We start from the raw sequence: 14,813 nt of genomic DNA, 5'->3' as shown, positions 1-14,813 counted from the left end.
ATTCTTCATGCTGTTGCCCTGTGTGTTACATAAAGACAGACTATATATCTGTATTGTAGCTCAAATATAAATGTTTTTAGATTCATGATCTTTACCAAGTTTAACCACTGGATTAGTTTTAAAGCTCGAGGAAAAAACTGGATATGATTAGGTTTCTATATGTGATCAGTGACGTATTAATCAATTACTCACCCATAGGCTCCATTGCTGATCAGTTTTATGGTCTGAAAGTCTTCCTCAGTTGGTGGCTTGATGGCTCTTCCTTTTCCCTGATGAAATCCCCAGAGTTTTACAATTATAATTCAAAGTTAAAAACAAAACAAGTAATTTGTTTCCTGTGTCTGTTCATGTGTGTTTCCTCATCACCTCTGCTGAGTCATCGGTCTCTGGAGTGTGCGGACCCTCACTGTCGTAGCTGTCAAAGCCCACGATTTCTGTTGGGACACATGTTAGTTAACAGACAAACCTGAAGTGACAATAAAAAGCGACACTAGGCCTCCCACACCGCTGTGAGCAGTTAGAAAAACTGCAGCTGCCTGGGCCTCTTTAACAAAAAACAAGTTTCTCAACCGCTACAGACCAAATCCCACAAAGTAAAATATGAGAATTAAAACAGCTTCTTTCTATTAATTTTTCTTCTCTCTTTCAAATTTCCCTCCTCTTCACTTTGTTCTTACTTCCCTCATGAACAGTGGCAGAGGAGTGGCAGCTAATTTCCAGTGTTCTTGCATTTTTTGTATGTGACAGCTGCTTGAATACACTGATTACACAACTGTTTTGTTGAAATAATTGAATGATAATTACCTTTTGAAAGCCCCTTTGTAGTTCTAAACTTTATGTAAGATAAAAGTCACTGAGCTGGAAATTGTATATTCTGTCAGTGTCTGTTTGACACTGTTTCTGTGTGAGAAACCAAGAAAAGAAATGTGAGTGCGAAAGTGTAAGCAGCTATGTGGGTGTGCATGTGTGCCTATGCATGACAATGTAGGTGCTAAAGAAAGTGCAAGATCAAGATATCAGCAGGCACATTGTTAGAAGAGATTAACTCACAAAGACCTAACCAGATACATCTCTCATGAATTCTGAAATAAAAGCACCGTGGCTTATTGTGAAGAGTCATTCTGAGCCATTTAACCCATCAGCTAATGCGAGCTCTTGATGGATTAGACTGGGAGTGGCTGAACAGATGGGAATAGTGAACTGTGAGTTTGGGGGCTGATTTCGAGCCATGATGATGAATGAAAAAGAGAACTGCAGCCGCACCACCAGACAGCAAATGATCCAAGCATCTCAGACTCTTCATCTCAAAATATCCTCATCATGGACGTAAAGAAAAGCTGATCAATATCTCAAAGTGGCACTTTTTAAAGCCTCATACTGCCACCACCCAAAATAGAGATGAAACATTTTTTCTGTGGATTTCTCTCACATGCTTGCAGTTAGGATGAGAGGAAAAGATACAAGTGAGAAGCCACGTTAGCTAAATGAAATGCACTTTTGCAACGACTACTGCTGCCAAATCTTACTAACATACTAAAGCAAAAACAACAAGCTGTTAAAGTGTGTCACTATTTCCTACTGTATCAGTTTAATACTAAGATTATGTGAAGTCACTGAACCTCACTGCTTTAGATCAGGAGGAGAGTTATAGCACAAAACTCCCACCAAAATCTTACATTATTTATGCTAACTTGCTAAATTAACAGGCATAGCATGCTAATCTGTACAGTCAGTTGTATTGGTGGCTCCGTTTTCCCCCTTGAACAGTACCGGGCTAGCTCTTTCCAGCAGCATTTGACTTTTATAGTGAAGTAAGTTAATCAAATCCGGACTCAGACACAAGAGTGGTATTGATCTACTTATCCAGCTCTGGGAGTGAAAGTAAATAACTGAAACCAGCAAACATCTGTTGGAAAGCATTCTTGCAAATTAAAAACTTTACACTTCCATTTGTTTTCATATTTTCTATAATATATACACCTCTGGAATAAAACCTGAAACCTATTATTCCCATTTCTTACCCTCCAGTGGATCCCTGGTCAGTCCCAACTGACTGATAATATATCGAGGGATGTCTGCCTTCATCAGTTGTCCTTCCTTGGCATGGTCCTCTGCTGCTTCGAGCAAGTGATAAAACTCTTCTGGGTTGAACTCCTATAATTCCAACAACAAACAATGAGGGGTCAAGAAAAGCTACAAAACACTTGTACTGCACTTGCATCTTAAATTAACATGATCTCACATACAAAGACCACTGCTGAAGTGGTGACGTGTGCAACACAAGACAATTGAAATCATCACAGCCTCTCTGAACATGCGGAAAAATTTGAATTATGTTTGCAATCATCAAAATCTCTGTGAAATATTTCCAGCAATTTGTTGAATCTGTGACGTGAAAAATTAAAGCAGTCCTGAAGGCAAAAGGGCACCCAATGTGGCACTAGCAAGGTGTACCTTAAAAACTGGCCAGTGATAATATATTTCATGAAAGGTCACATAATTTTGAGAATCACCAGACTAAACACTCAAAAATCTACATTTAATTTAGATTCAACTGATAAACCCAACAAATATTTACACTGTGAAAGCTATAAGTTAAATTATTACCTCGTATTATTTCTACTTCTATAGTTTCTATTTCAATTAAAATCACGAACCAATATCTTTCTTTATATACTTTAAAATATCCAAACTGTAGTGTGTTGATAAAATACAATAATAAAGTGTGTGTCAGATTAAGTTTTTCCAGTTCAACAGCCGGCTACTGAACCACAACGTTCTAGTGTGGAGTCACAAAAGGATGTGATAACAGCTAACACTAGTCGAGCATTAAGAAAACGATGTTATGTTGTGCCATGTGACATAAACAGTAAGTAATTCTAAGAGTACATCCAACTTATAATCATAAAACTAGATTTTAGTTCAACCTGCAGCAAATTCATGACCGAACACTGTTACAGGGCTGTCAAACAAACACAATCAGTGTTAATACACTTCCAAACTTTAAATTGCTTTCTCTGAAAATGTTCATTTTTTCCTATGATACAGCCTTTTGTGGTGTCTTATGGGATTCGGTTTCATTCCTGTTGGTGGAGTAACGTTTTGATTAGAAAGCCTGGGGGCAGCCAGGATCATTTCTTTCCATGCTCTCTCTCATATCTGCTCCCTTCGACTAGAGGAAAAAAAAAGGAGTACGGAGATGGGGAATTAACCTGGTTCTCTGATAGTTTGCGCTGCTGGAGGATAATATTCTTGCAGCTAACAGCCTTCTGACTGTGTGACATTTTCACCAAATCAGACCTTGTGACTGACTTGAATGCTAAATGAACTCTAAGGACATGGACAACATTTCATCTGTGTGTGCCTTCTCCTCTCTAACCCACGGGCCATGAAGATCTAAAGTCCCCTCCACATCCTGCCTGACCCTATCGACCTTTTCTGACGGTCGCCTTGGCAACAGAAAGATGAGCCGGGAGGGTTTGGGAGGAGGGACCACACCATCAATCAGGGAGCTGATATTCAGGTGGTTCCTGTGGATGCAGAGAGGCTTGTTATTACTAAATAAGTTTTGTTGAATTAATGAATCAGCATGTCAAGGACACAGCTCCGTCTTGGACCTGATTTGATGTTCTGTTGTGAAAACGGACAAGTTGAGGAGGTGGGAAGAATTAGAGTGAAAAATATCCTAAAGCAATAATTAGGGATGGGTATCGAAAACCAGTTCTTGTTGAGAACCGGTTCCCACTGTTTCAATTCCTTGGAATTGTTTGCCATTTTTACAAACGATTCCCTTATCGATTCCAGTCGCCCTGAATGACCATGTTGCGGAGCGTCATTTACCTGGCAGGAAACATGGCGGCTCAAACGCTAAAAAGTTTGGTCATACTTTACGAGAACGGATGACAACAGGGCAACTTGCAATACTTGCAAAGTAGAGATTTCATTTAAGGGAGGAAACACTACGAATATGCAAAAGCATTTGCTCACAAAACACGCGATGACCTTAAATGAATGTCGTGTTTTTAATTCCGCTCCGGACTCGTGAATCTCAACCCAGCAGCAGCGGTAACGTTCGCACGTCCTCTCCCGTTAATACGGCAGGTAAATAATCAACTAACAGTGCATATTATGTTAGCGCGATCTGCCGTATTACAAAACCTTCCATTACTGTGCGCTGCATTTAGGTGACCATGATGAGAGAGACAGAGTCTGGCTGGCTCAGATGCTGGCAGTTGTCGCTGCAGTCTACCGGTAGCGTCTCCTTTCAGGCCAGGATAGACGAATGTCACCGAGCAGTGACTAAGTTTGTGGTAAAAGGCTTGCACCCATTTGCCACAGCAGATGCCCCCGATTTTCGGTAAGTGAATGTGTTTAATTGTAGGCAGGGACATTACTGGATATTCTTGTGTAATTGCTACAGAATAATTTATGTTATACTTTGTTATTGCTACAGAAGAATATTTATTTTATTATTTTACATTTACAATTTTTTTTTTTCCCGGGGACCCCGTGACACCCTATTGAAGAGCCGTAGGCTGGATCTCTTAAGATCTCACTGTTGGGTTTGTAAGGCCATGTTACTCCTAAATTTCTATTTTGTTCAAAGAGAAGATATAAAACAAAGTTCTAAGCTAATCAACCTTAGTGTTCTCCTTTTTTAAAAAGAATCGATAAAGAATCGAATCGTTAAACAGAATCGAAAATGGAATCGGAATCGTGAAAATCTTATCAATACCCATCCCTAGCAATAATCACGCAATTTGCAGCAACAGAGGATGACTGATGTGCTGAATGACACAGCTTGAACAAAACCATGACCTCCATGTATAATACAGTGTATTTCAACATTCATACACTCCCGCTAACATACTAAAGATTGCTGTAGGTAAAGCAATGTTTACGGGAAGCAAGAAAATGTATCATAGCAGCTACTTCCAAATGCAAGCAAAGGCATGTTAAGAGAAGACAGGTATAAAACAAATGGTCTGAGGGGATGGTCTGAGGTCAGTTGGTTTGAGGTCTATTGCTATTTGGCAATAACTTACCACAGACATCTTCTCTGGCTTAGTAGCCAAAATTTTGACCTCCTAATGCTGTGTAGAGACACCAGTATTGCTGTAGTTTTATCTGTATAATTTGGACCTTTATCCTGTTCTTTTTTTCAGTTTTATTCCACTGTATTGCTGCAAACACTACTTGTTTATACTTGTAAGTTGCAAAGCCAAAGTTTTTGCTATGTCCATGTCAAATAAATCAGCGAAACACATAAAGAAGACATCCTGTCTTGTCTTTCTCTGTTAAAATCATACTGGTAAAACAGACGCAACATAAAAGATTAAACAAACCTTGAACCTTTCCTGACTGGAGTGGCAGCATACCTTCCTGCAGTGACACACTTATGTTTCATCAGTTCAGAATGAACGAACAGTCGACACTCTGCCCTACTTTTAGATTCTGTAGTGCCAGTTCAGCATATTCGACCCTCCATTTCCATGTGGGAGGATGGGAGTGTCTTTGGGCAGCTCAATGGGGGTAGAAAATGCCTCCAGAAACAAAGAAAGTCTGGATTCTCGATGTGTTTGAAAGTTTAGCCACAATCAGATAAGCAGGGCGGAACTCACCAAGCACTCCAGCAGCCTGGCAGGACGAGATATGATGATGAAAAGCTTTTTGACAAGCTCGATGACGAAGGTGAGCTCCGAGCTCTCCGAGCGCTTGTAGGCCTGATGAAGAAAGACAGAAATTTGGAGAGACAGGGTCAGTTAGTGAGGTTTGGAGGCACATCACATCAGATTCCTGCTACGCAACTCACGTCGTGCAGCATCTTCTCCAGATTCTCCTGCAGTTCACAGAAGTAAACGCTGGTAATGACGCCCTCGCGTGATTTGGTCAGGCAGTCTCTGGCTAGCTCGGTTATCTGGTGGTGGATGAAGCTGAGAACCCCGTCGGCCAGTGGCAGAACACTCTCTGGGGAGTAGTTCTGGATGAAGTCTGCCAACCTCTCTTCCATCTGAGCTGTGGCCTGATTAGAGACACAACAGTGGTTAATAGTCAGTGAGTGTAAGATAATACGATCACCTGTCTTTATCTCAATATACGGTGCTCAGCCAGCTCCACATATTCTATATAAATGTGCTACTTTAAACACGACACTCATTGTTTTCTGAACAAGCCTTTGTGGAAGGGCCTTGATGTTTTTTTGCACTTCACTGTTCATTCCCCTGCAGAAAAAAATAGATTCTTTTAGGATATTTCTTTCTCGGGCTGCAGGAACTCAGCTCAGCTAAGGCACCTCAACGAAAGTGATGTGTGAAGTGATGTAACACAACGTGACGCGCCCTGTGTTCGGTCCTTGTTCATTTGGTTGCTATTGCAGCTCTTTTGACTGTGTTATTCTTTTTAGTATTTCCATCATATTCATAAAGCTCCCAAAAGATTTTTTAAACTCAAACCTCCGGAGGAGACCTACAACCACATTAGACTTTGCAAACTTGTGTGTATAAAGGCTTATCTTGATTTGTTGTCACTTTTTTAACCTTCATATTGAGTGCATTTTTGTGCCTTTAATCTGTATGTATTTCAGCTTGCTATTATTATGCCACAGTAAAGTGCTACTTTAGAGAATTAATGTGCCTTTTCTGCCTATTTTATTTTCAGAAATTACCAGTACTCATATATGGTGAAGCAAACAATTATCTGGAAGGATGCTACTATTATTTTCTAATAAGTAAAGACACTTAAGCTCATTTAGTGGTCATTATAATTAATTCAGCTGACAGGTTAACTCGCCCAAATATAAACAGATAGTTTCTTGGGAAGAGCAGGGAGAGATCTAGAGGTTTCATTAACTGGAACCTCTCCTCAGTGCTTGAGTTTTATACAGTTGTTGCAAGTCTTTTTCAAGTATGCAAATGATAACTACTCCTACAGTAACATTAAAAAAATACAGCAATATTAAACCTGCATTCACCAACTTGGGATTTGTGAGTGGGAAGACTCGTGCTGCTTCACAATGCATCACTGGGAATGAGCAGGATTATGATTTGTTTGTGTGTGTGTGTGTGTGTGTGTGTGTGTGTGTGTGTGTGTGTGTGTGTGTGTGTGTGTGTGTGTGTGTGTGTGCAAGCGTGCAGGCAGGTGTTTGAGGACACCTGCAATGTGAAAGATTTCCTTGCACACTCTTCACTGTTCATCAAAACGGTTGGCTCCCTGAGACACTGAGTCATGTTTACACGTCTCAGAGTCATTAAAACACATCTAATTGACTTTTTAATTATGATCTGCTAAAGGACTTTAGACATGGATGACCTTTTAACAACTTACCATGAACCATGTAATAAATAAAGAGTGGTGAGCATTGTTTAAAGTACCAAGCACACAGATACCTGCTTGTTGTAAGAGAAGTGTGCATTAGGGAATCTGTGACCACCCAGCTGAATACAAATTAAGGTGCGGCAGCAGAAAACCCTGAAAGTGGAATCCAGTACTAACTGAAAATGAGTAGAAAAGGGCACAGAGTGCGCACTACACTTTGAAATAATTAAATGTTAAATTCTAGTTTTGAAATGGTTTAAAATAGGGTGTGTGTCATTCATTGATCACAAGGCTGCCCATGTTTTGAAGCATTGTTAAACACAGCCATGAACCTCAAACTGGTCCTGGTCAGTAGTCACTGGTCTGCTGGTCGGTGTAGCAGCAAGTAGTTTAACTGCTGTATATGCCATCCATGTTTTGGTCTCTGCAGTCAATCAGGAGTGCAAAAGAGGGATGGCAAGCTTCACCATGTCACCAAAGCGTGCTCAGGGAGAAAACTTGCAGTGTCCATTCATCTCCCTGCCTATAATTTTTATATATTCATATGCAAAATCTGTTTAAAGCAATATCAGGTCAACAAGTAGCTTAACTCAGTTATTTGTTCCCTCTGGAACTAAAACTTAACATTTTACCTTTGGATTATTTTAACATCATCACAGTAAATAAGTACAGCTTTTATCACTGTCTGAAATTCCAGGGAGCTGTTTTGCTGCTTTTTTTGTTTTACTTCTTGTTTTGTTTATATGTTCAGCCCCTCCAGCATTTACATATCATCAGCTGCTTACTTAAAACAACAGATTCTTGCAAATAGTGACTCACTTTGGATAAAACAAATATAACAAATATTTTAAATGTAGCTGAGAGATGTCTGTTGCCAGTATGCATAGTGTGTATGTGTGTGCGTGCATGTTTGTGTGTATTTTGAGGTGTGCGTGGAGGTACAGTTTACACTTGCGTATTTGTTGTGCGAGCCTGACCTTGGGGAAGCGCTCCTTGTAGACATGGTTCATCATCACTATTTCATTGTCATAGCAGGATGGTGAGCGCCCCGGGCTGAAAACAGACAAACAGAGAGCAGGAGTGTAATATACAGCACCGACTGAGCAGAACAGAGTGAGAGGAGGCAGCCCAAAGAGAAGCAATTCTGTATTTTTCACCTGAACGGAGAAAATATTCACCGCACTCCCTCATGTCTGTCCTGTTGGTATATAATGCTAATAAACTGATCAGAAATTCAGTACACCATGTTTCTATTATGGACGCAGTCCCTTCCTACATCTCCTCCATCCCGACCGTGGCAAAGATGTCACAAGCATGTAAACATGAAAGTTCAGCATATGCTTTCACAAGATGTAAGGGAAAGCAAAACCAACATATGGCAGCAAAAGTCTACTTTGTTGATTTTATTTCTCAGGAACAGAGCTGATCTACTCATCTGTAAAGAAAAAGGAACTGATAAAAAGTCCTTTATGGGAAAACACATTCTAATTTAACATATATACAATAAGGAAAGTCTGCGAGCTGATTTTATCTAGGCCAGGGACTGCTGAGGAGCTTAATATGAAAACTGAATACTGATGAGTAGTGATGTGTCGGATGTAGTTAGGACATGTTGCATCCAGAGGGGAGGCTATAATAGGTGTGGCTGCAGGGAGTGTACACCAGAGGCTTCAGCTATTAAAGAAGCTGCTGCACCCTGGAGATGCTCAACACACTGGAGGCTGGACTCGCTACTGATATAATAACAGTGGTGGAAAATACCCTAACCCTAAGTGCAGAGACATCAATGGTGTGCTACAGTTTGAGGCACTTGAACTTCTACTTCACTGCTTTTCAGAGGAAAATATAAAAACGTCCTCAACCATTTGTCCTTAACTGTTAGTTTATTATTCTAAACTGTTTATTATACTTAGGGACCAGTTTAAACTGTTTATGTACGTTTTTAGCAAACTGCCCATGACAGCTGACATCTTAAAGATAATTGCTGGTTATTTTTTGTTGCACTGGTGGAAACAGTAGACAGATTATTCACTTAAGTAGAAGTACAGCTAGTACTTGAATTCTGAAAGATTTAGGTAGAAATATGAATTCAATTTCTTTTAGGTCAAAGTGAAAACTAGTGCTACCCCTCAGCCTCCTATTAGACACACCTATGGTATCAGTTTGAAGCTCCTACGTTGCCTCTTTCTTGTGTTATCGCATTAACAAACGTAGGTGTCCACGTGGCTTGCCGCCCTGGCAGCTTAACGACAAAAAAAGTACAAAGTAACTCTTCGAGGGGCATTTCTACCCACTAGTTTTGTGAAAAGCTAACTGATCAAAATCTTTGTTTTTGTTTGTTGTGTGTCATGAAGCTGCTAATAGTACTTTTTTCTGTCACAGGTCCGTCTTTGCTCTCTTCCCTGCATATCATCTCTGCGTCTTTTACGCCAGTCAGAAGCAATAAGCACTGATGCTGGATCCACCAATACCATTGTCTTTCATGTTCCTTCCATTTAGGTTCAAATGGGTTTAATGTGTGAAAGGCAAAATATTCTCCTAAAATGTGTTAAAACTAGAGCCTAGAGTGGTAACAGTAAAGTAGAATAACTAGTCATGTAAAGTGCAGGTACCTGAAAACTCAAGTAACATATTTGTACTTTGTTACTTTCCACCTCTGTCGACTGTGTCCTGCGTACTACTGCAAACCTATCGCTATACCATGATAAAGGGATATTTTACAGTGTTGCATTGGTACCGGTACAGCAAGGACTTAAGTACTGTTTATTAAGGTAGACACATCTTCAAAACAGAGCATGATGTGTTTGATGAAAAAGGCCTAACAAACCAAATGTCCCCTCTCTGTAAATGCGAGCTGCACCAAATAAAGCACTGGCACATTCACAAAAGGCGACTCATCTGAATTAATGACTGAGAGCACTCCACACCTCTTAATAACAGAAAGAAGTTGGTCCTGCACAGTAACTGAATAAATATCGCTTTTATAATCTTTAATGGCTGCTGAATGTCCTTTGATAACAGCTTGCCATGTTGAATTTTGGCTAGTTTTGTTATGTCTTACACAGAATACTCAAACATTTACAAATAAAGCTTTGATGTTGACATCTTTATTCTCCAGTGTCACACCAGAGGGATGGGATCCTTTACTTAAACAGTCTTTTGTCCATTACCTGTCATGCTCTCACCTGAGGCTTCGGGAGCGAGGACGGACGTGCGGCGAGCGGCGCCCGCCGTCGTCGTCTGTGATGCTCTCTGTGCTGCCAAAGTGCTTGGACAGGAAGTGCAGCTCATCCATGGTTGGCTGGAAGGGCAGCTGGTGCAGACGCTCCTGGGATGAGCTGGATGACTGGAGAGACATGAAAAGGAGGCAAGGTTAAAAAGTGAACTGTCCGTCGTTTGATTTTTTTTTTAAGCCTCTGTAAGAGCTGCAAGATCAATAGTTTAAAAATAGACATCCAGTGATGAAAAAGAACATCAAAAACAAAGAGAAGAGAAGAGAAGAGGAGAGGAGAGGAGAGGAGAGGAGAGAAGAGAAGAGAAGAACAAGGTGTACTATAATGTGAGTGGGTGTAACAAAGAACTGAAACGAAGAAGAAACCAAGTTAAAAGAACAAGGAGAGAGGTGGCGAAACAAGCAAAATATCCAGAAGGAGTTGGTGTAGGAGTGCAAAACAGAGTAACGCAGACTGAAAAACAGAGCAAAAAGACTGCAGGGAATCAAAAAATCACCCCGAGTAAAAGTTGACTGCTGGTTAAGCATCTCATGCCTCTGGGCGATTAATGGCAGCGCTGCCTGGTTTTAAACAAAAGACTTTTCTACAGCACCGAAGAAAAAAAACAGCCTGGATCAATGGGAGCCTTAATGAACACATCTCCCAATGGGACATAATGGTTGGCTTTGGCCACACAATGATTTCTGCTATAAAAATCCATTAGAAACTCCTTTCAGGTCTTAGTCTCTTGTAGGCTGAAGAAAAGTATAGAAATTGCAATGCTGAGAGTGTAACATGATCAGTCAAGAAGTTCCCCAAGACACAGCAAGATTGAAGAGTGAGGGGAAATGCCACTGAACATGATGGATGTCATGAATAAATAAAAGTTTATATGATTTGGTTTTGCTACTTCATTTGGAGCATTTCTCCAACTTGTCAGTCTTTCTTCACTTCTGCTTGCTTACTACTAAAGAAAAACAAATATGATAAATATCTCCAACATTTAGTTTTGTTATTATGGTGGCACAGCTGAATCACTGGTCATTCAACCTTAATGCTTCTGACCTTTAATGTCTTTGAGGCTGAACAGAAAGCGAAATTAGTCTCTGCATGTTTTTCCTGAAAGATATTTTGAAGAATATGCAGATTCATTTCAGGTGCATCGGGCTTATAAATGAAGTGAGAAAGATTTGCCGCTGAGAATAGCCTGAGGAGGAAACTTTTGAAGTTCATAAAAAATGCTTGGCTTTAACAGCTTTATAGGAAAATATAAAGTCAGTCCCAGAATGGATAACCCACTGCTGCAAGTCTGTGAAAATGCTGAAGAAAAATTCAGCTTTTAGTGGAATATTTACTGGAAGCGTTGCCTCTATATAAAATGATTCTTTTTCACTGCATTTACTAAAAATCTCAAAAAAGTGAATAGCAGCAGATCCTTCCAAAGAGTTGAAAAGTGTGGCTTAAAGATTCAGATTCATGATAAAATGTGTTATAAAGTCACTACTGGCTTAGGGCACAAACATAATAAATTACAAAATAGGCTCAGCAACGTATAGGTTGTATGCCTAGAACCAAATGCACACAGCACTTATAATGGTACAAAAATACCAGGTTGTATGAGCGGAATGCATTTGCCATTGGATTGTGTATTAACACTGCTGCACTTATAAGCTCTGAAACCATTGAATGCATTCAGCGAATTGATTTGATTTTAAATGGGAATGTCTCATCATTTGTACAAAAAATTGGAATTATTTTCTTGAATCCATCCAGCTATCCATTCATCCATCTGATCACCTCCTTCAGCTCTTCCGGAGAAAAACAAAGGTGGTTCCAAGACAGCTGAGAGACAAACTCTTTAGTTTGTCCAGGATGTGCATCAGGGTCTTCCGCCCTGGAGGACCTGCCCGAAACACCTCACCTAGGAGGTGATTAAGAGCTAGATGTCCAAACAAACTCAACTGACTCCTTTCAATGTACTCCTATCTCTAACAAGAACCAAGACACCCGAATGACAGAAATGTACAGTATAATCCGACATATGGCAAAACATAGTTTCTTCCCACTACAAAGATTTTCAGTGAAATATTCAACATGCATCTTATTTTTAAAAGACCAAAGCGCTTTTTCAGCTCATGACTGCACTATCAACTATAAACAAGTTAAAGGTAGAAATAAAAATATAAAAAAATAATAATAAATCTGAGCATTGGGAGTAATATGACAAGCCTGTATCTGCCCTGGTGTAAAATTGCTGTTTTGCTGTGTGAGGCAGGATCCAAGCAGAAATTAGGAATCTATTGTTTGTGTCATCTGTAAGACTTAAACCGTTACATATCCACTGTCTGTATACATTTCCAACTGTTTCTGTAGCTTTTCTCTAAAATATTATGTCATTTCGACCTATAGGTATACACACACATACACCTTGTACTCTGATCTGCTCTGTTCAGTATACAGCGGCCCTGCTGTAGCTAATCAAGCAAGTAATGGAGAACGAGGAGAGCACTGAAAACTGATTGATGGGACGGAAGGCAGGGTAGGAGGAGTGATGGAGGTGGAGAAGATTATGGAGACACAGAGCAACCACCTTCAATCTCAGTAAAAACAGATCAATGGGTTATCTACAGTGTGTGCGTGTCTCTGCATGTGCAGCTGTGAGGAGAAGCACGGGAGGCAGTCAATGAAAGAAATGATGTGCGAAAGACAGAAGAGAGGCTGAGGGAACGATCGCGTTCAGGACGGCACAGAAATGTACAGGGAGTGGATTATGAGTCAACGCATCCACCTGAGCATCAAACACATTAAAGTCCATTTCTCAAATGGAGTCTTTACCAAATGGGCCTTGGCAGTGTTCAATTCTCCGGGTAGTCTCTTATGCCGCAAACATCTTGCACTCAAGAAGAAAGCGAACATTGTTTTTGGCTCTCTGTTTGCTTCAAATCGAGTTTCATTTCCACCTACACTCTCTTTTATTTGTCTCTGTTGTTCCTCTTTATCATCTCTCTCTGTCTCTGTGAAGAAATGATGGATGGAGAAATACATACTGGAACAGGCATGAATACAGACTGGTTACATTTCAATTATCTCTGCTCTACTTTTTCCAGAGAGGCCAAGTCATCAGTTTCAGATAAATCAGGTCGAACACATCTTAGCAACTGATTACTTATTTTTAGTTCTGGTTTACACATGATGCATGTTCTTGCCACTCAAAAGCTTCTTAACAGTCATCTGGGACTGACAAGAGGAATTACAAAGTCAAAGACTGCGGAGTTGTGCATGTTTGTGTATTCATGGCATTTAGCTGCAACTGTGGCGTGTAATTGTTTCAAAGCCAAACGGAACAAAAGTAGCACATGCAACTTTAGAATATGAATTCAGCAGCGCCAGAGCTGATTTTGTGCATGTAAATATATGCAAATGAATTCTTTGAGTGAAATCCATATTCATGCACAGGCTATAAAATGCACCTCATCTATTTAGCAATGGAAGTACAATCGAAAGTAAAGTTCTGGTGCAGTTTCATGACTTCGGCAGCAAATTAGCCAAAGGAAAAAAAACAAAACAAAATACACATTTCACATTTTCTTGTTGTCATTTTTCATGATTCTCTGCTAAAACTATAAATGAAAGGCAGTACGTAGTATCTGATCACACTCCTCTGTTTTGCACTTTCGAAAGGGAGCGCAGGGGGAATGTCTACTAAAAGATACGATGATCACAGAGGCTCAAAAATTTACTTCAGAAGGTTTATATGAAGCTCACTGCACCTACACTGTGCAGCATAGTTTGATAGACACATGTTTTGTCTTACAAGGACACATTTAGTCAGCAGCAGTGGCTGTGCAGTTAATGATACACAACAGATGCAGAAAAGTTGTCGCCAAGGCAGCCACATCTGTTGTATGGTCAATTATGCTGGTAACCTCTTATACACCTGCTTTCATTTATTCTCCTTCTTTAATATTTGTATAGGAATAAGTGTCCTTAAGCATTCAAGTACTTAAATACTCAAGGACTAACCAACTACTCAGCAACTAATGGCCCACTCGCTGTATCATCTAAGCTCCAGCTGCCACATATGGTGGCGGAGGGCTTTGTTGATAATGAAGGACAAATAAACTGCTCTTACATAGTGATTTTCAACCTTTGCACAGCATATTTCTTCACAATTTGCCTCTCATTCACTCATTTACACACACATTTACAGAAACGGTGGCTGCGATGGCAATGCAAGACACCTGCCCAGCATCATTAACAGGAGCGACCTCTCGATCGATTTGTCTA

The 14,813-nt window shown here is 40.1% G+C and overlaps 1 protein-coding gene across 3 annotated transcripts in view; it reads right to left on the bottom strand.

Annotated features, from left to right (window-relative positions):
• Nucleotides 1–14,813, bottom strand: part of mast1a (microtubule associated serine/threonine kinase 1a) — an 80,814-nt gene that overhangs the window by 23,659 nt on the left and 42,342 nt on the right. For all 3 annotated transcript variants that reach the window (XM_063476439.1, XM_063476440.1, XM_063476441.1), the window contains 7 exons: nucleotides 10,500–10,660; nucleotides 8,292–8,367; nucleotides 5,813–6,022; nucleotides 5,622–5,723; nucleotides 2,022–2,154; nucleotides 367–434; nucleotides 193–269 (listed from right to left, as the gene is read on the bottom strand). In XM_063476439.1, coding sequence (XP_063332509.1) covers nucleotides 193–269; nucleotides 367–434; nucleotides 2,022–2,154; nucleotides 5,622–5,723; nucleotides 5,813–6,022; nucleotides 8,292–8,367; nucleotides 10,500–10,660 — 827 coding nt within the window. The remainder of the gene's footprint in view (nucleotides 1–192; nucleotides 270–366; nucleotides 435–2,021; nucleotides 2,155–5,621; nucleotides 5,724–5,812; nucleotides 6,023–8,291; nucleotides 8,368–10,499; nucleotides 10,661–14,813) is intronic.

This window comes from Pelmatolapia mariae, linkage group LG6 (genome assembly GCF_036321145.2).
Source record: "Pelmatolapia mariae isolate MD_Pm_ZW linkage group LG6, Pm_UMD_F_2, whole genome shotgun sequence".
NCBI lineage: Eukaryota > Metazoa > Chordata > Actinopteri > Cichliformes > Cichlidae > Pelmatolapia > Pelmatolapia mariae.
This window is presented reverse-complemented; position numbering and strand designations above follow the sequence as displayed.